This window comes from Zonotrichia leucophrys, chromosome 7 (assembly GCF_028769735.1).
Source record: "Zonotrichia leucophrys gambelii isolate GWCS_2022_RI chromosome 7, RI_Zleu_2.0, whole genome shotgun sequence".
Lineage (NCBI taxonomy): Eukaryota > Metazoa > Chordata > Aves > Passeriformes > Passerellidae > Zonotrichia > Zonotrichia leucophrys.
Window position 1 is genome coordinate 27,184,258 of NC_088177.1, and position 25,777 is coordinate 27,210,034.

At 34.8% G+C, this 25,777-nt stretch overlaps 1 protein-coding gene across 2 annotated transcripts in view; it reads left to right on the plus strand.

Moving 5' to 3' along the window:
• Window positions 1-25,777, plus strand: part of TTC21B (tetratricopeptide repeat domain 21B) — a 35,338-nt gene that overhangs the window by 7,036 nt on the left and 2,525 nt on the right. Inside the window, exons 7-28 of one of the 2 annotated variants that reach the window (XM_064718317.1) lie at window positions 52-136; window positions 1,587-1,685; window positions 2,277-2,469; window positions 3,384-3,481; window positions 3,977-4,177; window positions 5,992-6,121; window positions 6,603-6,760; window positions 7,605-7,829; window positions 8,600-8,838; window positions 9,130-9,202; window positions 9,576-9,686; window positions 10,034-10,172; window positions 11,641-11,747; window positions 13,054-13,242; window positions 16,196-16,306; window positions 17,480-17,561; window positions 18,308-18,458; window positions 18,877-19,038; window positions 19,440-19,635; window positions 20,536-20,760; window positions 23,329-23,449; window positions 25,704-25,771. In XM_064718317.1, the coding sequence (XP_064574387.1) occupies window positions 52-136; window positions 1,587-1,685; window positions 2,277-2,469; window positions 3,384-3,481; window positions 3,977-4,177; window positions 5,992-6,121; window positions 6,603-6,760; window positions 7,605-7,829; window positions 8,600-8,838; window positions 9,130-9,202; window positions 9,576-9,686; window positions 10,034-10,172; window positions 11,641-11,747; window positions 13,054-13,242; window positions 16,196-16,306; window positions 17,480-17,561; window positions 18,308-18,458; window positions 18,877-19,038; window positions 19,440-19,635; window positions 20,536-20,760; window positions 23,329-23,449; window positions 25,704-25,771 (3,163 nt within the window). The remainder of the gene's footprint in view (window positions 1-51; window positions 137-1,586; window positions 1,686-2,276; window positions 2,470-3,383; window positions 3,482-3,976; window positions 4,178-5,991; window positions 6,122-6,602; window positions 6,761-7,604; window positions 7,830-8,599; window positions 8,839-9,129; window positions 9,203-9,575; window positions 9,687-10,033; window positions 10,173-11,640; window positions 11,748-13,053; window positions 13,243-16,195; window positions 16,307-17,479; window positions 17,562-18,307; window positions 18,459-18,876; window positions 19,039-19,439; window positions 19,636-20,535; window positions 20,761-23,328; window positions 23,450-25,703; window positions 25,772-25,777) is intronic. The other variant, XM_064718318.1, reaches the window with a different exon arrangement.

The window sequence follows — 25,777 nt, forward strand, 5'->3', positions numbered from 1 at the left end:
GAGCAAGTGTTTGGTTTGGTTTCTTTACATTCACCTTTTGTTTGGTTTTAGACTATTGCAGAAAGATCCCCTCAATTTAGAAGCCATAAGAATGGAGGCCCTGCATCATCTGTGCAGGGGAGGAAATATATCTGAGGTGAGTTTTTTTATTAGCAGAATGGTGAGCACAACATAATGCGTGTGGCATCTAGTCCCTGCCAAGGCTGTCCTCTTCATGTATTCTCCTCATACACTTTGGCTGGTCCTGTGCTGCACTAATCTGCAGGAGATAGATTCATTCACCTGTTCTCATTTGAGTGGCTACTCTAGGTTATTGCTGGGGTGTTTTCTGGATGCAAAGGAAAAGATAATTTTTAACCTTCTTCTTTCCAGAGAACAGGTGTCAAGCCAAACAGAAATCTGATCTGGATACCTGACTGAATCATGTTGATTTGAGTCATCAAAGCGATGTTTTTTGTATAAATGCTCTTTTGATAAATTCATAAGTTGTTGTAAGCCTTTCATTATTTTTAAATATTTTATTAACTGACATAAGGTCTTGTAGTGATAGATTTTTGCAGACAGGTCATAGTTTTTATACCAGTGTTTTGTTCACAATTTTTTCACAATTATTTTGGGGTTTTTTCAGCTCTAAGCATTCTATGCTATTTTTCCTTCTATTTCCAAGATCCATTTTCTTGCACAGGGCTATACACATGTATTTTGTATGTACAGCACTTGTGCCATTTTTCAAGAAGTTTAAAATAGCTGATCTAAATTTTCACCAAAAATTCATTCTGTATTTTTTCTTGTCATGCAAAACCTGGTTAAATTAGGTGGAAAGATAGCAAAAAATAGTGTTTTCATTGTGATGTAGGTATTTTCAAGTTGTAGAAGAAAAGGTATTTATGTTGCTTAACACATTTTAGTTATTGCAAAGAACTCAGTCATTAGACTTCTTACAATCAAATTTAAGTCTTGTGCACAGTCATGGGAAATACAAAGAAGTAGTAAGAATTGCTGACTCCAGTTGAAGGCATCCAGGAAAGAACCTTGCTGGACATAGTAGAGTGTTAACCAAAGATTTTGGAGTAAAATGTCACATTTTACTATGTCTAGGGATAAATTTCAAGGCCTGTTAGATTTACACATTTCATATTAAAAAACCCTGAGTACCTCATTATTGTATGTCCAGAAAATCCTCTTAGATGTTTTGAAGAACGTAGGTTAAAATTGTGAGCACTTGGAAGTGCTTTGCTTTTGAGCATGTGTGTCTGTATCACACTGAAGCCCAAACAGGATTCACAGATCAGATTCCTCAGACTGTCTTGCTTTGTGAGACTCCTCTGTTATATCTGACTTAGCCCAAGCCTTTCACCTTTTTAGAGCATGGATAAAGGACACATGGTTTGCTTTATTGTCACTTTACTATTCCAAAGTATTTGCATAGGAATTCTCAAGTCTAACTGAGCCTGAAAACCTCAGAATTTACATTTCAAGATATTAGCGCATAGTAAAAATGTGAGCAGTTTGTTGTGAAAACTGTTTGATTGTCCTAATTTGTTAATTCTTTCTATTACTTATTATATTATTCCTTTTTCTGCAAGGCTTCAGCAAGACTGGGAGACCTGATTAAAGCACTGGATAGATTAGAACCACGTAATTCTGAACTATTCTGTAAAATGGCTTTAGCTTTCAGTAGAACAGTGAGTATGCTTTTTTTTTTTTTCCTTAAGCAGCATACAGCTGTCCATATATCCTGGTTTTCTTCTATTTTTTTTGTAGGCAGATATTAAATATCTGCTAAAAAGTAGAAAATTGTGGACAATTGAAATAGATTAACTCATGTAGCCTAGGTAACCACATTTTTCAAGTCTTATATTCAGCATGAATTACAATGTTTAAGCCATCTCATTCCAAAAATGGTTTTACTCCTTGCTGTTAAGTGAGAAACAGTGAGAATACACTCAAATGTTTACCAGCCATCTTCTTACTTTACAAAACTGACAAGGTTAATCATGTAACCTTGAAAATGAAGGTTTCTTTAATCTCTGTATTTATCAAAAGTTGCTATAAAGAATCACTCAAAGCAACTATTAGTTATGGTATGGTATTGTATATTTATGTTTGAATCCATCCCACATTAATGTCACAGTTTTTATAGAATTACTGCAGGCTAATTGATTCTTACATGAGATGATGTTGTCTCTACTGCTCTGGCTATATTCAGTGTGTTTGTCTAATTGAATCCAAAAACTACGAAAAGCTTAAGGCTTAAAGATTGTTCTTACCATTAGTGTGGCCGGAACCAGCTCATCCTTCAGCACACACAGACCTTAGTACAAAGAGCATTTGATTTGGCATCTGACAATGCAGAATTTGCTACTGAACTTGGCTACCAAATGATCTTACAAGGGAAAGTGAAAGAAGCTCAAAAATGGTACAAGACTGCTATGACACTTGATGAAACAAGTGTTTCTGCACTAACTGGTAAGGTCTTACACTTCTTTTGGTTTTTACTAAACAGTGTTTTTTGGTGAAATTTTCCTTTTACTGGTACTAGGAAAATCTAGAACTATTAGAACAGGAGCACTGGGTTGTTTTCTCAGATTCGTTGTGTGCTTTCTTCCTTGTGGCAACAGTGTCTCCTTACTGAATATGTCTTTTGATCTTACTTATTAAAAATTAATCTTTTCTGTTCTAAATTAGAACTCTCAAAGTAATAGTAGGAACAGACATTTTGCTGTATTTTACTGACTTTATTATTTAATTTCTGTAGTACCAAAGAACTAGAGAACTCTTAGGCATTACAAACATAAGAAAATCAATGGCATGATGGAACAAGCTGCCCATGTCCTTGTTTTGTCCAAATTAGCTTGAAAAACATAATCAAATCAAAGCATCGTACTTTAGATATGTGTTGCATCCAAAAAACTCCCACTCTATAGTAAGTCTCATATGTATCAAGAAAATGGAGAGTAAATATGTGATACTTGCCTGTCAGATTTTTCCCTGTATTTTTTTCCTCCTTGACCGTGCTACGGCCTTAAACAGTATTAAAACTTTAGATTGCAGGAATGGTTTGTGTGTGTGCTTGAGGTTGTTTTCCTTCTTGTACTTGTTCTGAATTTAGAAGCCAGACTTTATGGTGCTTCTGCTTCGTCTAGAACCAGTTGAAGATTTACCATTTCAAACTGCTATATAGCATATTAATGTGTCAGTCGTGTATCACCTACCCTAGGTTTTTCTGAGTATGTAAAATTTGCATTACCATAAGTCTTGATCCATTCTTTCCTTTCCTGTCACTGCTTTATTAAGAGGTTGAGGAGAGGAAAAGTTAGTTCTGGGAAAGGAAGCATGTGCTTGACTAGGAGGATGAATTAAAGTTTTTCCATGTGTTACAGGAATTATCCGTTGCCAGCTAATGCAAGGGCAATTAGAAGATGCAGAGCATCAGTTGGAGTTTCTTAATGAAATTCAGCAGTCCATTGGGAAATCTGGGGTAGGAGGCATCTTTCTTTACTGAGATACTTCGATTACAATCTGAACTGTGGCCTTCTGTTACATCTTCTATATTTCAGTCACTTGAGTAGAGCATTCTTAATGGAGTACTGTTAAGTTTTTCAGTTTTTCTTTCTATTTAAGTCACTGTGTTGTTTAACTTGGCAACCAGGCTGTTTGCTTGCAGAGCAAAAACATCACTTTCTAGCTGTGTTTCTTCTCTGAACATAATTTTGATATGTCAGGGAGGGACAAATATTAATTATTTCCAGGATTTTTTGATCAGACAAATGTAAAGGTTCTTGCACAAATTAAAGGAATGAATTGATAGAATAATCATTGTGTCCTTTACAACATGCTAAATGTTTTAGAGTATCCCTAAATATAAAGAAGTGGCTAACATTAATAATTATGTACTATTACATGAGTAACAGATGGATGTATCTGGAATATGCAGAATGTTTGAGGGTTTGTGTTTGTTTTTTCTTTTCTGTAGGAATTATCTTTCCTGCATGCAGTCCTAGCTATGAAAAAACATAAGAGACAAGAAGACATTTTTGCTTTATTGAATGATGTTCTGGATACTCACTTTTCATCTTTGCATGGATTTCCTCTTGGTGTGGAATATTTTGAAAAACTAAACCCTGATTTCTTGCTAGAAATTATTAGAGAATATCTTAATTTTTGTCCAGCACAGGTAAGCACCTGTAGATTGCATCTGTCTAAGAATGGGAATTTTTCATTTTGAGAACAGTTAATCATGAAGCAAAAATACAGAACATTTTCCCTTTTAAAATGTGAATTTATTTGAAGTAAGAATATGTTTTGGGATATTACACCACTTTTTAGTCCAAGTAATGATAAAAATAGGCATTTTGTGATGTGAGCAAGTGGCAGTAATGACTCCTGAGGAAACTTGGGATGTTTATTTAATGCAGTCTGTGTGTTTAGTTGCACTGTCTTAGTATCTGTTAGGAAACTGTAGTGACACAGTGAATAGAGCTATCACATTATGAAACTAGGATGTTCACACTGACTACCCTGTCCATGAAATATTTTTGTTGGCTTAGGATATTTTTTCAATAGATGTAAATTGTTTCTTTTGTATGTTGGTAAAAATCAGTGGAATACTGCCTTTTTATATTATTGCTTATTCCAGTGAAAAATCTCACTTACTTAGGTGGCTTAATTTTCTGTGGCTGAATTTGTGTGCTCTAGTTTTAGCAACAAAGGCATGTAGAACTTAATAAATTGAATGGGGACCTGACATCTTTAAAGCAGAAGAAACACATTGAAAGTTCCTTTAAATAGTGTCTTCCTTAAACAGAGTATTCTTCTGAAATAGCTGGGAGCTGACTTCTGTTATCCTGTCATTATTTCTAGCCTAATTATAGAGCCTTTCCATGAATATGTTTATGTAGAGTTTTAAAATCTTAAGAGGAAAACAAGTAGTTTTCCATTGTTGTGAGCTGCCTCACCATCTATAAGAAAATGACAATATTTGAAAGTCTAAAACATCAGTAGCAGTGACATTTTCATGTCACAGATGGCCTTGATAGGAAGTGACACTCTGTGAGGTTTTGCTCTTATCTGAAGATTTCCCTGGGATATGTTCCAGAAATACTGAACAGCAATGATGGTTTTTAATTTGGAATTAAAACTGCTTTTCTGAATTTTTGTCCAAAGAAAGGTTTTCAGAAGAAAAGATAGGCTTTTGCTGAAGTTTCCTTTATCTCTTTATTGCAAAAAAAGGACCCACAGGTGTTTGAAAGTGTGGAGTTAGCTAGGTGGTGGAGGCTTCCATTTTGGGTTTGGGTCCTGTGAAAATACTGTTTGTGAACAGAATGATGCTTAGGTTACCTTTTCCTTTTTTATGTATAAACCAGCAATTAGCTAAAGTAATAGAGGGAAAGGAATAATATTTCTGATAAAGAGCAATTAAAACATGGCATATTGTACTGGCAGTTTGCATGGGGGCAGCTGTTTTTCAGCTTGTATTTTCAGTTTGTTGGTAGCAGTATGGATATGTTCTGTGGTATGGGATGAGGGTAGGCATGACAGGAGCAGAACCTTTTCTTCTCAGCCTTCTCACCATTTATTCCAACTTCAGCTTTGTTGAAATTTAATTCATAGTAATGCTGTGTTGGATGAGTTGGCCTGGTAATTTAGAATGTGTAACCAAATGTTTATGGCCTGACTCTTCTGTGTATGTCAGGTCTGAAGTGTTTCATTGTCCTTGAAGTCTGAGGCTGTCTTGTGTTCCTGCTGATATCAAGAAGTTGCCCCATTAAATTTCAAATGTTTTTTATATTTCTTCTCAACAACAGCTGAAGGAAATAGCAAGGCTTTGACTGAAGGAAATAGCAAGGCTTTGCTAATGCTCATTGGAGCTGAAAGTGAAGTTCAGACTTAAAAAGAAATGTAAATCTAAACCCTGTTGACTCAAATGCTGGTTTTTGTTAGCTTGTTGGCGTTCTTTTTTTATTACTTACTTGGTGTTTTTGCTCCTAGCCTGCAAGTCCTGGGCAGTCTCCTTCACCACTTCTCAAGCACTGTGCTTCAGTTCTTGAAACTGTTGTAAAAACTGTGCCTGGTCTTCAACAAGCTGTCTTTTTATTTGCAAAAGTGAAGTACTTGTCAGGTAATAGTTATAGGAATAGGTAGTTAACTACCTCCTTAGTTTATTTAATATAAAAAATTAATTTCACACCTGTAAATAATAATGAATATTTTTCTTTCACTGCAGAATATTATATAACAATTAAGTGAAGAACATTTGCTCTTCATTTCTTTGCCTTTTATATGAGAGTATCTTAATTTTACAGACCTAGAAATAAGTATTTTTTTATCTACCATTTCCCAGAAAGTTAATTTATTGAATGATTTACAGAGGGAGCAGTGAGAAAATACCATACCTTTGACCTGCTTTTGATTTCATGTCATAACCTTAGAATGCTTTGTATATGAGTTAATTCACTGGATGCTGACATTTATTTAAAAAAAAAAAAAGGCAAATAAAAATGCTATGTATATAACATATATGTGTGTGTGTATATATATATATATCTCTGTATTTCATATCAACTGCTTTTTCACTTTCCCTTCCTTTCCCCACTTCCTAGGGGATATTGAAGCAGCCCATAGCAATTTACATTACTGTCTGGAAAGGAACCCTTCTTATGCAGAGGCACATTTACTGATGGCCCAAGTTTATTTGGCCCAAAACAATATCAAGCTATGTTCTCAGTCCTTGGAACTTTGTCTAAGCCATAATTTTGAGGTAAGTTTAACAAAAGAATGAAACAATTTTATTCAGTCAGTGACCTGAAGTTGTATGTTTTTGTATATAATAATTTTCAACTGAACTTTTTATAATTCCTCTGCTACAAATTTAATATCTAAATGTTTATTTGAATGTGATATCTGAATATGTATCAAATAAATGACCATGAAGACAAAACTAACACCTCACAAGTCACATTTCATGGGTCTTACACATTACAGTATGGGATTTTTGATTTGTTGACCTCATGTAGGATTAGCAGAGAGTTGGGAACACAGTACACACACACACACCCCACTCATTAGGTCTGAGTTGTGCCCAAGTGTCTTGAGACCACTTAGCTGGAAGCTACAATTTCTTTGCAAGCATGTCCCATCTTAGTTCCTTTCTCCAAGTGGTACATGAAAGCTGAAGATTTATATCTAATTAGCTGCCTAACTCAGGTATGTTTTAGGAAGGTGAAGAATGGCATGCAGGACTTGGTGCCAAATAATGATTATTTCCTCTAATTAATAGCCTGGTGAAGTGTGCATGCAGCAGTGTGGGAGACATTCAGAATACCTTAAAACTCAGTCTAGTTTAAAATAAAGCAGTGATTAATGTTGTTCTGTCCCAAAGTTTCATCCCTTGTAATAGTTTCTATGTAGTTAAAAAACTTACTAAATCACTAGTTTGCATACTTTGACAATTCTTATAATTTTGTAAGTAAATTTCTGAAATTGAATTTGTGTATATTTGGAGGAAAAAAAGAAACCAAAGTCAATATTAAAAAAACAATCTTGCAAGGGGTTTGAATACATCAAGTAAAATTTGGAAACTCTTTATCTTATTCTTTTTTAAGGTGAGAGAACATCCTATGTATCACTTAATTAAGGCCCAAACCCAAAAGAAGGTGGGAGAAATATCAGAAGCTATTAAAACCTTACAGATGGCACGGAACTTGCCTGGAATGAGAAAACCTATAGCTTCCACAAAAACAAAAGGAAAAAGTATTGAAATTGATGCAAGTGATCGTGTGTCTGTGTTCCTAGAGTTGGTAGAAGCTCATCGCTTGAATGGAGAACCGGTAAGATGGCAAACCTGCTAAAATACTAAACACACCTGAAAACAATTCCCTCTTCCTATTCCCAATTCTATCAGTTCAGAATAGAAAACCACTTCTTTTACCAAGAGGATTTGCTTAGTAAAACTTCCAGCATGTGAATATCTGATTTGAGAACTTCAGTACCTTAAATTGTACAGAGCAAAGAAAAACGAACTGTTTACAGGTGTTCAATTTTGAGACTCCAAAAACCATTTCATACTGTTGATGTTCATTTGCTGGGCTGTAGATCCCTGTTTTGTTGTCAGAATGCTATTTAGCAGTAGTTTTGGATCATGTCCCTGTATTCGTGTAGCAGCAGCCCTACTATCAGCTGTGTCTGCATAAGCAATAGGACACTGCCTATGTATAAGAATGTAAGAGAAGCCATACAGTCCTGTGGTTTGGAGGCCAGCCAGCTCAAAGCAGGACCTGTTGGAGCAATTAAGGTGCTAAAGACATTCTCCAGCTGAAGTTTATGTACTTGTTTATATGCAACACAAATGTAATTTTCTAAAACTAAAGTTTTCTGAAGCTAAAAAGTACTAAAATTTTTTAGAGTAGTCCATATCACAGAAGTTTTATTTAAAAAATCGAAAATATACTATGGCGAAACAAGTGGATACTATGGCTTGTGGTTTTTGTGATTTTTTTTAATTGGTTTGCATAATGCCCATAAATGCTAATAATGTCTTTTATTTTTGGCTGTTCAATGACAGGAACGAAATTAATTCTGTTCTTTTTATTATTTGCAGCATGAAGCTGCTATAGTCATCCAAGATGCCATGAATGAATTTTCTGGAACACCCGAGGAGCTAAGGGTTGTGATTGCAAATGCAGATCTGGCAATTGCTCAAGGAGATGTGAAACATGCCTTGACTATGCTCCGCAATATTACACCTGAACAGCCTTACTTTGTACAAGCTAAAGAAAAAATGGCAGATATTTATCTTCAGTATAGGAAAGATAAGAAGTTGTATGCTGCCTGCTATAGGTAAAAGTTTGTGCTGTGCATAGTTGTCTAGATATTTACTGATAGCATGGTGAACTCATTTTTTTTCCTACTGCAAGAAGGGAGAAATATTTAGTGGCATGAACTCATTGGAGCAAATGTGGTAACTTTTAAAACGGTAATTAGAAGTCTTACTTTGAAAAGATATTTCAGATTTTTTTTTTATTTTGAGAAATAAAACCTGCAGAGGATAAAATTGTTGTGCCCTTCTCTTGTTTAGTTACCAGTATTGACATGTTATATACTAATCTAGTTTTTGTCTTCTGTTTCCAGTGACCTAGTAGAAAAACTGCCAAGTGCTCATACTTTTCTTCTTCTTGGTGATGCATACATGAATATTCAAGAGGTGAGTGCTTGCTAGAGATGAATGGAATATTTGAGTAGTTTGTTGACTTTGTCTAGTTGAAACATTGTGGCATGCTGACTCTTACTGATTGATGTTTTTCAAACAGAAACTGCTTTAGGATATAAAACAATAAATATTGACTATGAGTAGCTGTTTAAATTTAAAACTGTTGAAAATACATTTCTTAACAAAAGCTTACTTGCTGAAAGTCAAGGAGGAGATGTTTTCTAGAGCAACACTGCCTCTTCTCTCAGAAGTATTGTAGCTTATGAATCAGTACTGGAGTTCCTGGGGTTGTTACCAGATTTTGTTTACTTCATACGCCTTTTATTTTAATCTTTGACTTATATGTGTTTATATTTTACTGTTGCAGCCTGATGAAGCCATAGAAGCCTACGAGCAGGCCTTGAAGAAAAATCCAAAAGATCCATCTTTAGCAAGTAAAATTGGAAAAGCCCTAATCAAAACACATAACTACTCAAAGGTATTCTATAATTAATGTATTAGGTTAGTTGAGTACTGTTTCAGCATGTGGGCTTTGCTTGGGTAAAAATATTACATTTCAGAATGCTAAAATAGATATTTTGTCCTGAAAGTAAGTTCTTGAATTCCCTTCAGATCATCTGGCCAAAGGCACAGTTGGTAAATCCACACATTATTGGATTCTAATCTGTTGAATTGTAGTTCTGGTGACTTGCAGTGGGTTTGGGCCTGCCCTGAAACCCATGTCTTATTACTTCTCCATGGGAAAAAAGCAACATGCCATTGAATACCTAAGTAACAGGGTTGTTGTCTTCAAATTATACACAAATTTTTCCTTCTTTCTTCAAGGCAATCAGTTACTATGAGGCTGCAGTGAGAAGTGGTCAGCAGAACTTCCTTTGCTATGATTTGGCTGAGCTTTTAATGAAACTGAAGCAGTATGAACAGGCAGAAGAAATACTTCAGCAAGCTTTAGACCATGACCCTGGTAGGACTGTTATTAATTCACAGGAAAACATACAATTTCTTCAGCTGTTATTTGTGTTTTCTGCATGACTCTAAGGAATGAGTTCATAGGCACTTTTTTTCCAGAGGTTTAATTACATTTATTAACCTTTGTGGCGTCTGAATAGAGAAGCAGTATTATTAGTAGTCCATTCTAGAAGGTTTTCTTATGTCACTATGTCACTTTCATGCTTTGCAGGGGTGTGTTGGTTTTCCATCTTACCTACTTCTTACTGAAAAAGTCTTTTGATTTAACGTTTTATTACTTCTTACTGAAAAAGTCCTCTGATTTAACATTGTATTCCTGTCCTAGTTAAGCCATTGAGGACCTGGCTAATTTAATAGTCATGCTCAAGACAGCTTGATTTTCCTAGTGTGGAAAAATAATTAGCACTACAGTTTGACCCATGTACTTTAAAATCTTATCTTCTGTCTTAAAATGAAGCAATTTTTTTTAAATGTCTTTTTTAGTGTTTTGATAAATACACGTTCTTTGAGAGAAAAATGTTTAGGAAAACTGTTTTGGCTGATTTGGAAAATTATTGAATGATGTAATAATTTTTTATGGAAATGCTAGAATATCCTTTGTGGGAAAAAATGAATGATAGGAAATACACTGAAGGGAATGATCTTACATGGTCTAAGTTACACATTCTAATCTCTGATGTAAAATAGGATGTCACAGTTACAGCCCTTGAACACCAATTTTCTGATAGAATATAGCTCTAGAAAATCCTTAATTTTAATAAAGATAAAATTTTTGATGGTGTCTGTATTTTAATGTGGAACTGTGCTCAAGATATTGCTTTGGCAGTAAAATAAATTTAAGCCATGGAAGGCTTGAATTCTTCAAATACTAATTGATGCATATTTATTTTAACCATTATTCAGAAGCAGCCTGCTGCTTTTAAGTAGATACTGTAATATTTATTTTACTGAATTCATATCTATTCCAGACTCTAGCAAAAGATGCATAGTTTGAGGTCTGGCTAGAAATTTCATTGAAGAGTCTCATCCTTTTTGTATCTAGAGTAGCACATTATATCAATTTGGACTTTTTTTGTTTACTTTTAGGAGGATTTAGACAAGAAATGTCAGGAATGGCTTTATTTTCTGTCTGCTTACATCAAAATATTTTCTGTCCTGTCTCTGAAAATGCTAATAGACCAGACAGTCAATTTTTTTTATTATTATTCTGTTTGCATCTTTCAGTATCTTTGGCCTTAAATCTCACTTTGTTTGTAGTCTGTAAAGTTTACCCTGCATACTTATCAACATACTCTGCCCACCAGCAATGCACCAAGTCAGATCACAACTCTAAATAAGTAAGATGGAGCCGTGAATTTTTCATGTAAGCTCTTTACTGGAGGATGTGATGAGTTTCTATTTCCTTTGACTTTACTGGGATCAGCTCCTTCAAGAATAATGTTTGTTTAATGTCATTCTTACAGTTAATGAATTGTCTTCTTTGATGGAAGATGTACGTTACCAAGTACTTCTGGCAAAAATTTACAGCAAAATGGAGAGGATTGACAGAGCTATAGTTTCATTACAGCAGGTAATGAGGAAAATCAAAAATACCTGTGAAACTTGCAATATCCTCATGTTTACCTCTGGTTTCACCTTTGTGCCATGTTTGAACCATAATATCCATGTGAATGTGGAAAATTAATGTATGCTGGGGATAAAGCACCAGTGACTGCTGTGAAATGTAAAGTACAAAAAGTGTTACACAGTCTGAGCTTTTTTGCAAGCAATGTTATCTGAATTTTAGATCAGAATGCAGTTTTTTACTGCAAGCCTTACTTTGCCTTCATTTGTGTGTGGAGCTTAGTTTTAGCATATTAGGTGAAAATGAAATTGGCCATGAGGGCAGCTAGATTACATATCTTTAGCTCAGCGTTGAAAATCATTCACAGAGTGAAATGGAGCAGCTTTCAATGGCTACCTGTTGTTTTGTTGTACTGCTGAACAGCAGTATTAGTATTAAATAGCAGTAATAAGATCTGTTCATTCTGCAGTTCAATATTATCCCTCAGACTGAGGCTTGAAAGAATAAAGTTGGATGCTAGAGCATGAATCCCTTAGAAAATGCTTTCTCAACAAAAAGGTTTAGCAAGAGATGTGGTCAGTGCTTTCTGTTGTAGTACACCTCCACTCTGTGAAAGTGAAGGTAACAGCAGTGGTAAGCCTTGGTAGCATCTTCTGATCGGCAAGAAAAGTCTGCAGGTTGGTTGGAAAGGTAATTGTATGTGAGGGTTTAAATACCAATATTGGTTAGATTTCTTTGTGAAGTTCTTACTTATTTTTTACTTATAATGTACTTCTTTCTTTCTCAAAGTTGACTTTTTCCCCCCAGTTCTCTTTCAGTAAAATTCTGCCTAAGCAGTCTCCTTTTCTTACTCTTTTCTTTATTTCTTTAGTTCTTCCAGGTTTCTCACTATGTCACATTTCAAAAAGCTTTCTGTCCTATTGGGGTTCTTTTGTTATTTTTTCTTCTGCCCTCAAACCTGTCCTTCCTTGTACCCATTCATTCTCTTTGGAATATTTTCCTGTTCCTTTTCCTTTTGATGCCACGTTCATTTACACAAAAACACCTGCATTTTGATTTCAGCAGGACTAACTTAAATGTCTTAAACAGGTCTCTTCCCTTGGTTTTCAGAGAGGTGCTGGAAGTTCTCCCCAGATGTTATTTTGTGCTTTAGTTCTAATTTCCTGCTAGGCAAAATGGTAGGGCTGTAAGAACCAGAATAGTATTAGTGCTTCCTTCTCTTAAAAAAAAGACAAGCTAACTGTTTTATAGTAGATAAATGAAATTAATTCCTTTGACAATTCTTGACTGCTCGCTGCTTTCCCCACCCCAGGCTCGGGAGTTACAAGGCAGAGTGCTGAAACGGGCTCAAGTAGAGCAGCTGGATGCAGTTCCTGCTCAGAAACAGTTAGCAGCTGAGATTTCTGCTGAGATTGCAATACATTCAACAGCCCAGCGAAACTATGAAAAAGCAATTAGATTTTACAAAGAAGCCCTTGTTCACTGTGAAACCAATAACAAGGTCAGTTCTCCCTCTGGCTATTTTGCATTGTTTTTCTATTCAGTTTTTAGTTATAGCAAAACATTTTTCCAGTTATCCACAGAATAGAATAATTTGCAATTATTTCTGTTTCATGATATACATAGAACCTTGAACTTTCTCCCCTTCATTGATTATCATGATAGAATAGCTGCATGCCCTGCTAACTTCTGTCTGTTACAAGAACTCCTGGCTCAAGTGGTGTCTGCATGCACTCACAGTGAGCCTGTCTTCAGGTACCAGTAATGATGGAGATTGAAACAACCTTGCTTGGTGCTTGTCCTCTGAAATGAGCTCCCAGTGATTTTGGTCAATACAGACAATTTCTGTCTTTTCTGTGTCTACTTTTATCTGGGCTTGGTAGAATTCTGATTTTAGTCACAAAATGTTGCTGATCTTGAGCAGGGTTATTGTACTGCTTCTCTCTTCTGTGCAGAGTCTCTTTCCCACAGATTGATAAATACAGGTAAATTCAGATTTATTTTTATCCTTCTCTTTCTTCTTATAATTTTGTAACCCTGAGCTTTGGAGATAAGAGAGGGAGAAGCAAAAGTCTTAAGAAATTTATAATTATAATGAGCACAAAGATTAAGTGTTATCTTTAGTGAGATTTTTTCTAGATTAAAAATCAATAAATACAATATTTGTTCATTTGCCATGATATGCTATCATAATGATGTTATATCCTTAGGCATATGTGAACACTTCTTATTTTGATGCTTGTTACTGAACAGCTGTCACGTGCACAAGCTGCTAAATACATCACTTAGTTTAACATTTGAACTCATGTGTTGTGGTTCCAAGAATCCATGTTCTTCCTAAAGCAATAACTTCGGTGTATTTGAGACATTTTCTAAGAATATGTGGAGAAGAAGAATAAATTGGGAAGGGAATAAAAACATCCTTACAATGGTGATTTCCCCATTAAGAGCAAGGAGACTCCCTGTCATGGTACAGGTACAGCTGTGGCTTTTTTGTCAGTATCAAAGCCTTACTTTGTCTTTCATACCAGTACTGAAATACCAGCATAGGATTTCCCTTCAGTTCTTGCTAAAATCATACTTCTAAGAGATTCACATTGTTACAAGATGTAGGCATTTGTGCTAAATATCTGTTAGATATTACTGAAGATTTTTGCTTTAATCCTGCTTTGCTAGCAGCACAGAATACAGTGACATCTTAGAAAATAAGTCTGAGTTTGTCACTAATAACTCCCTGCCTACTTGTTGAGTAACAAAAGCAAAATATTTTGTTACCCACAACTAGTATAAAGGAGTTATCTCAATGTATTTTTATAGTTTCAGAGGATTTGAACTTGTTTTCTTTTCTTCATTTTTAAAAGCATTTCAAGATTAGAATTGAATTCTTTTAGATTACAAAATATTATTTTGTTAAAAGTCCATCTCTCTCTTGGCACCTTCAGAGTTTACTTTCCTTAAAATTATATATTGAAATATTGGAAAGTCCTTTGAAACTATCTGTACCTTGTTTTTTTAGAACAAAATCTCCTGTATTTTAGCCAAATGGATTGAAATACTGCATTTATTCAGGTAAATGTGAACAGATTGCAGTCCATGTCACAGGGGAGTTGTGTGGTTTTGTTTTACACAGTGAAATCTGGCAGGTAGTACCCTCCCTTTGTTTCCTTGCTCAGGTAAGAGGCAATGCAGTTTCCTGAAGGAGACTTGAAGGGTATTGCAGATTGCATCATGCACATAATTTCATAATATTGTTTGTAGTGGAGTTGAAGATTTAGAGACCACTTCCAGTCACTAGATTCTAGTGTGGAACTCCAGTTTATTTTCTGTTTCCAAGACTGCCTTTTGGTATTCCACTGAGTTGTGCACATAAGAGCAGCAGCTTAAAGAAAGCTTTCATAGTTAAAGTTCTGACATGCATGCATTCCCTGTAGCATTTCGGTGCTTACCCACCTGCCTTCCTGTTTCGGAATTACATGGTATATGTTTGAGTATGAACAGAACAGGAGGTAGGAAGAAAGCAGTTTAAAAACTGTGCTAGAAGCCTGCATGTTCTGAACAGGATGTTCAAAACACTGTTCTGATTCAGAAGTGCCTTTCCCAAGTGTAACTAGTGAAGGAATTATGATGCAATTATAAGTGTCTCCCTTTTGGAAACAAAATCAAAACAGCATTTAAATTTAAGTAGGAGTTGACTTACAGTTTATCTACTGCTAATTTTGCTTTGTGAACAGTTTACCTTCTGTTTGCTTCAATAGAAACTTTCATATTGTTTATAAAGTTTTCTGTGGCATTCAGGATAGTCAATGATGGGACTATTCTGAATAAAATGCCACAGAACACTTTATAAACACTATGAAAGTTTTTTGTGGTAACTTGTGTTTATAAAGTTTTCTGTGGCATTTTATTCAGAATAGTCTATGATGGGACTTCAGCTTTAAGAATGTATGCTGGTGTACATTTTAGTTTGTCAATATTTACTCTGTGGTGGCTTCTCAGAAGTGGATTCACACAGAGTCTTGATGTCATAGGTTGGAAATGCAAATAAGAAAATAGTCTCTTCTGAAACTTACTTGTACTCCAGAATTAGCTGGTGAATGTTGATGAGGTATTTGGTTTTTTTCAATATGTTTAAAACTACTTTCACTTACATTTTTCCAAGAAGATTATTCATACCAAAATACTGGTGTTTTCAGAGCAACACTATCTGAGCAGCCCTGATTTCAGTGTTCCTTTAGAATATCCCTCAGAAGAAAAGTTTTGTTTCTTTTAAAAGGTGAGGGAATGAAAATGGATTACATTAATTGACCAGGAGCCCACAGGAAACGACAGAAAAGGCTCTCTCTTTAGTGGAGATACAGTTTTTCCCTGGACCCCTGTAATATCAGTTGATACTCAGAACTGAACCAGCTTTTTTCATCTTTGAATTACATGCAGTTAAATATTTTAATATACAGGCAATGTTGGAACTCGCACGTTTATATCTTGCACAAGATGATACTGATGCCTGTCAACATCAGTGTTCCTTACTGCTGAAGAATGACCAAGATAATGAAGCAGCAACGATGGTATGTGCTGTTACAGTAATGCTGCAGCAATGCTTTTTGATGTTTGTGTGCCTGCAATATGATATATCCATAAAGCACCACTTTTAAAAGAGCCTCCAGCTTTATGATTTAAAAAAAAAAAGTGAAAAATCCATGGCAACAAAATGTTTTTCTGTTTATGCCAGCTGATGTTTCAACAGGAAGTTTCTAACAGTCATAGCCATTGTTCTACTTCAATATAAAATGAGTCTTTGGAAGTAAAGGAAAAAGTGTTGTAGTAAGATTGGATAAAGTATGGCTCAATGCATGTTCTATTGATAATTGGCTAATACTCAAGGAAGAAGCTACTTTTCCGGCACAGTAATATTGAAAACATTTTTTTTTAAAGTGCTAGAATAAGAGAACTATTTATTTAAGGTAATTTTATAGTTTCATTCAACCTTAGTTACTCATATTTCTACTTAACAAGTTTTAATCATAGCTGCGGGTTCTTGTCTAGGACATGTATATTTCTTGGCCTAAAAGTCAGCTCAATAGACTAAGCAACTTTTGATGTTACACACTAGGAGCAATGTTATTTTAAGATGGGAATAATTTGTTTTCTTATAGCAATCTAACATCTGAAATTTGTTCTAGTATGGTGCATGAACAAAGTAATAGCACTCTTGAAATATGTTATTAAACCTACTCTATATTAGCTGTCAGTGGAGAGAAACTGAAATTAAAGAACTCATTTTACCTTCCCTGCTGAAGTGAGCTATCATCTTTCTTTTTCTCTAACTGTAATCTAACTTTGCTTTCCATGTGCATAATCTACAGTTACTACAAATAAAATTAGGAGTAAAACTATACAATGGTAAAAAAACATATTTTAAAGATATGGCAGACTACTTAATTAACTTTTAATTTTCACCTTATGTGAAAAGGTGTTCATGTACTTGTTCATTATTACCCATGTGTGTTATATATTGTGTTTGTTTTCCAGAAAGTAAAAAAAGTCCAAGTGATTTTGCTTCTTGTGCAGCTCCTGCAGCACTTTAAAGCTATAGTTTTAGCTCTCCACATAATCACAGTTCATTAGTGTTTCCTCCCAAATTTACCCTAAACCAAGACAATTATTTGTAACTTTTGTTTAATGGTTTCACAGTTTATAATATCTTGTTTTGTTTTCTCTAAAATTGTTCAATGCTGTAGATGATGGCAGATCTCATGTTCAGGAAGCAAGATTATGAACAAGCTGTTTTTCATTTCCAGCAGCTCCTGGAACGCAAGCCAGGTGAATGTTTAGCAGTGATACTTTTAATTTGTTTTGATATATAGTTCTAATGAAAGAGATGAATAAATAGCTGAATAAAAACTCTTTGATTAAAAAGAAATGTTTTATTTATAATGTAATGGATACTAAAGCCAAAGACCATTATCATATATAAAAACATAAAGGTGGTTTAAGGGAATATGATAAAAAATATTTCTTGTAGATACAGTAATTTACTTTGCTGCAATGTAATGTGCATAGTTTACCTTAAGCCAAATACAAATAGGACGTTATTTACTTCTTCACTGTAAAGCACTTTCTTTTGTATTAAAAGTGTCAAGTGCATGAGCACAAAGGTAATATTTTATTTGAAGACTAATAAAGGAAACTTGTCTTGGACAGCAGTAAGTTTTTTTTAAGCAATTTTCAGGTCAGGACCAGAGACAAAGCTACTGAAATCTGTTAAAATTTTACTCTAATGAATGTAAAGCTTTCTAGTGGACTTTGAAAGAAGAGTGCACAAGAGTGCAGCAAATGGTTTTGAGTGCTTTTGAAAGTGAGGGACAGTTATACTTCTATAAAAACCTGTATAAAGATATTGCAAGTATCATTTGACATCTTCATTCTTGTATCTAAGGTTACTGTGTAAATGTGCCTTATGTATTAAATTTTTATATGTGAAAAAATTAAGGCAGGCTCATTATTTCTTATCTTATTCATATAGCAAATAAATAGAATTACAATCTGCTAATTATTTGTATATTTAGATAACTATGTCACCCTCTCTCGCTTAATTGATCTGTTAAGAAGAGCCGGGAAATTAGAAGAAGTCCCAAGATTTCTTTTAATGGCGGAAAAACATTCTTCCCGAACAAAGCTTGAACCAGGATTTCACTACTGCAAAGGACTGTATCTTTGGTACTTGCAATTATTATTAAGATAAGATTTATTTGATTATGAAGTATAGGTTAAAATTAATTTTCTTGTCATTCATTGTCATTTAAAGGTGCTATGTTGATTTAATTAGATGTCAGAATTTAAGGGAATTCTCAGTTTCTCTGAATATCTCAGTATGTTCTTCCAGGTTCAATAATGTAATTCTGTTTATCTTCATAATTTATAAGAATTTATCTTCACATTTTATAACTTGTCAGACTATTTTTAGTTTGCAAAAACAAGATCCTTGCAATAGTATGCGTGCTCTCCAAACCTTGCAATATCAGTGTGTGCAAATGGGTCATCTGTTTTTAAATACTTGGGTTTATTGGGATTTGGGTGGAATTTGGAGCAGACAATTTTACTTGCCCAGCTTTAAATATTTTAATTATCCGTGTAGGTACACAGGTGAACCGAACGATGCACTGCGGCATTTTAATAAAGCTCGAAAGGACAGTGAGTGGGGACAGAATGCAATCTACAACATGATTGAAATTTGTTTGAACCCAGATAATGAGACTGTGGGTGGAGAAGTCTTTGAAAATCTCGATACTGACATAGGGTAGGTGAATGAAATAAATATTGCTTGGGCTATTCTGTCATCTCCTTCTTCTGCTGCCCCTTCACAATATGTGTTAATTTAAATTGCTAGAACTTTAAGATCATCTCGTGCTTTGAGTATTTTCTGTTATTGTGAGAGACCATTCTATACTGTAATACGTGAGTGTCAAGCAGAAAATGTAGAAGATTTTCTCTGGAATGGTGGTCGTTTGCAGTGTTAATATCAGCTTGTTAGATTGGAATTGCTGCTGTTGAAGAGGATCAATGTAGAATGCCTGTATACCAGAGCCATTTTTCTACAAAAATGGCATGTCTTTAGCACAGAAGCATTTCTAACTTGTTGATTAGTTTGGTGTGTATTAAAAAAATAAGCTTCTATGAACATTTTTTTTCTGATAATAGTAATTCAACAGAGAAGCAGGAGTCTGTACAGTTGGCTGTAAGAACAGCAGGAAACCTGCTGAAGGAGCTCAAGCCTCAAACCATTCACGGTCACATTCAGCTGCGAGTCATGGAGAATCATTGTCTCATGGCAACCAAACAAAAATCAAGTGCTGAACAAGCACTGAACACTTTCGCAGAAATAGTTGAGGCTGAGGTTAGTAACCTGTCTCATTTCCTCACTCTTCCCTTTCATACTTGCTACGTTTTTTTTAAACCAGTCTAGCAATTGACATTCAGCAGCAGTGGCACGTGTTAGTGCTATTTGCTCTAAGGATTATTCTCCTATCAAAAATTTTATATAAGATTTGAAAAAGGTGTTTCTTTTTTTTTTTTCAATGCACTATGACAAATGTATTTACAGCACAACCTTAGAAAGAGATGTAAAGGCAGAATACCAGCAGTGAGTCAGGAGCACAGAGAAGGAGAAGGCAGCATTTCAGTTAGCTCCTGATACAACTACTCTCTGCATGTAGGAGTTGCAGTTGCAAGATGTGACCCCCATTCTCATCCTTTACTACTGAAGTAAAAAATTGCATTTGTGCCAGGAGTTCTTACTGCTTGCTTTTGAGGCTCTTGCCTAGAATGGTGGCTTTTAAGAATCCTATTTGTTTATATAAAGCTGGGATGTACACAGTTTAGACATTAAATTTTTAGGAGCTGTACACCTAATAAGAGAAATCAGAGTCCCTTTTCACAGGCACCTCTGCAAGTAAAAAATACCACTTTTATTTTAACTTCCAGTTGACTCCAGATTTTATCTGGAGTGTTTATTTGTATATAAAAGGTATAGCTCTTAGTGGTATCTGATTTTTTTTCTTGTAAGATGAAATATCTGGATTTTTTTAGCATTTCTTGTGCCCGCTGGTTATCATGATTACAGAAATAATTGTAGCACTAGGTGCAAAACATGTCTGTAAGATTAGGCACTCTATCTTTATTTCCTGAGATTTAGCTTTTAGTTTAGTTTTTAGATACCTGAAGAAAGTCTTACTTAAAAAAAAATTAAAATCAAAATTAAAAAAAGCATCAAGCAGTCACTGTATTTTTACTGCAGAGGGATCATATACCAGCACTTTTTGGAATGGCCACAGCCTACATGATCTTGAAACAGACTCCAAGAGCCAGAAATCATTTAAAACGGATTGCAAAAATGAGCTGGAATCCCGTTGATGCAGAGGAGCTTGAAAAGAGTTGGCTTCTGCTTGCAGATATATACATTCAATCTGCCAAATATGATATGGCAGGTGAGCTTCTAAAACGGTGCCTTCGTCATAACAGGGTAAGTCAGTGCACATTGAAAGTAACCTTAGAACCTTTCTATTCTAATTCATCAAAATGTTTGCTTTTCCTCTGAAACAGAATTTTGAAATACATTTATTTGTTCATTTGCCTGGTATTTCACTTATTAAGGAGAAGTGGACCAAAACAAGACAGGAAACCAGCAACTTCACACTGGAGGGCAGTAGACAAACCTGTGACTGCTGCTTAGTCATTTTTGTTCATGTTCTGTAGCAACTTCCACAGGTTTCAAAAAGCCTGGATTGTTTATGAAATGTCAGAAATGCATTCTATGGTCTCACAAAACTGATGAAGAAAGATGTGACTGTAAATTTTGGAGACTTGCTCCATTTACTGACATACTATATTCATACCTTATGTTTCTAAACATTTGTGTTCATAAGCCTGCTACAGTGCAGGATTATTTTTTTAATGCTGGTATTAATCTTTTTCCGTGGCAATACTGTCTGGTAGATTATCAGGGGACAAGGTCTAATGTGTGTTTTACCTCAGGGTTCCTGAGCAGGCAAACTGCACAATACCCTGCTTTGACTGTGGGAATAAGCACAGATCTTAGCTTCTGCTTATTTTTCATTTTGATCAGCAAAAAGGTGATCAGGTTTTTCTATCTTGACTTCCCTTCATGTGAGACAGTCCAGTAGACTGGTGTTCCATACACACTGTGCTGCAGGTTCAGAGTATTCTTTATAGAGCACAGATTTGGTTTGGAAAAGGACATAATGCTTATTGTACTTTTTTTATTAATTCAATAGTATAGAAGGTAAGGTTCATTATTCGATCACATTTTAGCAGCTTCTGAGAGGTGTTTTTTGAACACGTGATTTCTGAACATAAAATTGAGAGACAGCTACCACAGTTCTTGGTATAGTGCTATTATGTACTTCTGCAGAGAGGCCTCTTTTAAATAGGGTGTGTTCCATTTCAAAATCCCTACAGTTGAAGGATAAACACGAGTCATCTCCCAAAACAAGACTTATCTTGAAATAGATGGTCTGTTGAGGAGGTGTATCCCACGAATGCTGCTTTGTTGTAGAAATTACCAAGTGTAAAACATAGCCTACCAAGTAATTTATTTTCTTCTAAAATGTTTGAGGCTCATGAGTGACTTAGATAAACAGGCTGTGCTTTTAGCAACGAGGATGGCAGATTAGAAGTGTGTATATCTGGCTCCCTGCAAAGCAGCACAGGAAAGAGAGGGACTTCTCTCCAAGTTGCATGCAAAGCTGGTAAGCAGGAATTGTGCTATACAAAGAGATGTTGAGTGGTTTACATCTTAACATATCTTGTCAATCAACAGGACAATATTTTATGTGGTAGTCTCCAATTTGGAAGACTTGATTGGATTGAGAAAACATGTTACTTCTTTAGTTTTTCTGTTGGTTTAACAGAATTAAATGACATATATATACAATTTAAGTAAATATGTTGAGTGAAAATTTCATAAAAGCCTAGTGTAATTTAATAAGGAGTTTTTTGTTTTTGAAAGACTTAGGATTGGTTAGTAAGATGCCAGTGAGCAGTCTGTTTCTATGAAATTGAGGCTTCTTACTGGTTGCACCTCTTGATTTTGAACTTTTTGGTTTGTTTATTATAAATGAGAAGGGAAGTATATTTTTATTCTCAACTTTCAAGCATTCCCATGCTGATCCCACTATGCTGTGATATGAAAGTTTTTAATCAGTAAATTTTGAAGGCCTAACTGAAAGTAGTAAATTTCAAGATGGAAAGTAATTTATATATCAATATTGTTTTGCATTGTCTTTGTAAAAAAGTTGCCTATGTTTTTCTTTTGAAAATGTTTTACCTATTGGCAGCATGATAATATAAACTGTTCATGGTAAGGGCATGCAGTAGTTAGGTTTTTTATAAATTGTTTTCCTGCTTTATGAGCTAAATGTAAGATTCTGCATGAATTACTATATCTTTTATATTAAGTTTTATTATGGAGTTAGATGGATTTATATGTGTGTATAATATAAGCAAAGCTAGTATTTTCAACTAATGCCTAATAGTTTTTTGGAACCTGCTTTTCAGATGCTTGTGACTTACTCCTTGGATTTATAAAAAATTAAATACTTAATGGTTGATCTTTTCTTTTTTGGTTACTTTTGACTCTCTTTAAGCTTTAATTGGAAAATGATAATGTTAAACCATTTCCAAAACAAAGCTATGAGCATACTTTCTTAAGAAAAAAATCCAAACAATGTTTGTGGAAGGTACAACACTAGACTTGAAATGCAGCTGTGTGGGGTTATTATTAACTCAGAGAGATCGCTGTTTTTGTAGAGTCATTGCAGTGGTCTCTGAAGAACTCTGCAGTGGCTCTCTCAAGAACTCTGTACTTGATCTGGAGTAGACCGTTATTCTGTATAACTCATTTATAACACAGATACTTTAAATCAAGACTACTGTGTCATCAAAGTTAGAACAAATATCACTTTTATTTTCCACTTGTATGGATTTGGAGTGTTTTAGCAATTAATTTGTCAGTATTATTATATACAAGCTTACTTAAATAAAATTTTGAATGAATATTTATATTTTGCAGTCATGCTGCAAGGCTTATGAATACATGGGATACATAATGGAAAAGGAACAGGCATATAAGGATGCAGCAGTAAATTACGAGATGGCCTGGAAATATGGAAACCAGACGAATCCAACAGTAGGCACGTATATATAAGCTATAAAGTATGATTTTGGGTACTATGGTAGGAATGAAACAACTGCCTTTTACTGGAAAGACTGCCTTTAATTTTCTATAGAAATGAAGTATCACTGGTTTTCCTCACATAAAACCACAAATGTTTAAAGGTGTACTGAACATGGAAAGAGCCCTCATGGCAAGAGGTAGCAGCTTTATGATACTTCAGAAGTTTCTGCTTACTGTTTTACTACAAGGTTAGATCTGAAACAGGTTCAGTTGACTGTTTGTGAACAGCTTTCTCTGTATTTACAGCTTTAACTTTAATACTGTATTTATAGTAATTACTATATACTGTTTGTAGTAGAGAGTCTTTTATAATTATATATATGTATATGATGGTGGCAAGTCACTGATTTCTTTATTTCATTTTTTGTTCAAATTATCTATATGGATCAGGTTTTATGTACATGAGTGAGGATTTAAAAAAAATTATATTGTGTCTTTAAATATATCTATTTAAAAAAAGATGGCAAACTGAAAACTTGAGGCACTAGTCAAGTTTCAATTTCGATAATAAATTGAAATTTGCACTAAATCGTCACATATTAAGACAGTTTCAGTGTAGGAAACCCTTTGTGAAAAGGATACATAGGATTAAATTAAATTTTCTTACTTAACACCAAGAACCTGTCCTTAGGTCCCAAGGCCAGTGGTTTTGGGATGTGTTTATTGCCCCTTGGAAATACATACAACCTCTAGTCTTTCATCTGTGCTCTCTCTTTGTCCCCTGTGGTTTTTTTTTAGCGTTAGGATGAGACAGTCTTTGGCATCAGCTGAAAAACCAGTGTTTTTAAAAAAATACATTAACTGTTATGTGCATGGACTGCCAAATGTTTTGTTACTTTACCTGTAACTGCAGTGGATTGGTTTATGGTTTTATCTCATATGATCTGTAGATTAAAGTAGTGACTAAATGTTTGTGGGTTAGCTCCTGCTTTTATAACATAGTTTTGAAAATACACATACATGGATGGGTTACCAAAATGGAGTGTGTTGTGAGTCATCTGTACTGAGCCAAAACATTAGGAGGGTCAAACCAGAGGAAGGCTTATATCAAAACAGAAATAATAATAACTGATAGAAATCTGACTATAGGTTAAATGGAAAAACCTTTATATATCTGAGTTTGGGTGCAGTAATTTTTACTAGATGTTCCTGTTCTTGTAGACTAAGCCATGGTGTTGTTGCTAAAATATTGCAGTTGTTAATCAAATGAAATGTACTAGAAAGAAGTTTCAGTAGTAAAGAGTTGTGATTTCTTAAGTTTGTACAGAACATAGAATCAAGACTGTTCATTTTTTTATTTTGAAACTCCCTAGAGAGTGGTAAGTCAACAAATTACAAAACCTTTTTATATCCAGATAGGAGTGTTCCATAGTGAAAGTAAAATGTGAAATAATCTAGCACAGAAAAGAGAGTATGATATTGAAGGTACTTTGTGCATTTGTTTCTAGTTTTGCATTACAGCATTGTGAGGATTGTCATGTGTTAGAACAAAAATGGTTAAAGCAGCAGATTTCCATCTGGCAAGTAAAGCCATACAGACTGGTATCAGATCCTGTATTTGCCAGTGAAGATAAGTTTAAAAATGAAAGATTTAAAATTTAAAGTTTTGGAAAGTGCATGCTTATAATGTCTTTTTTCTCAGGCCTAGTCTCTGTCCAGGCTGATGTACTTGAGTTTTACCTCTTAGGTTGCAAGTACCAGCCTGGCATGTTGCTATGCAACTTAGCTATTCCATGTGACTTTTTATATCAGTGGTCTGCTGACACTGCTACTGAATAGCATTTTAATTCCCTGGTTCGTTGTCTTTTTTTTTCTTTTTCCCCTTTTTTCCTTTAATAATGGAATTACCTTTACAGAGGGACAGTGTATTGCAGGCCACAGTGAGAAACTCTGTGGGATACCATGGTAATTGAAAGAACGCAGCCATTGTGTATTCTGTCTAGTAGCACATGCTCCCCAGAATAATGTCTCCTTTTGATTCAGACGTAGCTATCAGTGTGTAAAGGACTTCTATTTACTACTTGATGTGACTTTCAGTAGAAATTTTGATCATTACCAGGCTTATATGAGTCAACAGTAGGAAAAAAAATAACTTTAGAAACACATAGTGATCCAAAATAAATTTAAATGTGATATATTTATTATTCAACACAGAAACTGAAATTGTTGCTTTTCCTCTCCCCCCTCTCTCGTCACCTCTTTAATTACAGGCTACAGGCTGGCTTTCAATTACCTGAAAGGGAAGAGATATGTTGATGCAATTGATGTTTGCCATAAGGTAGAA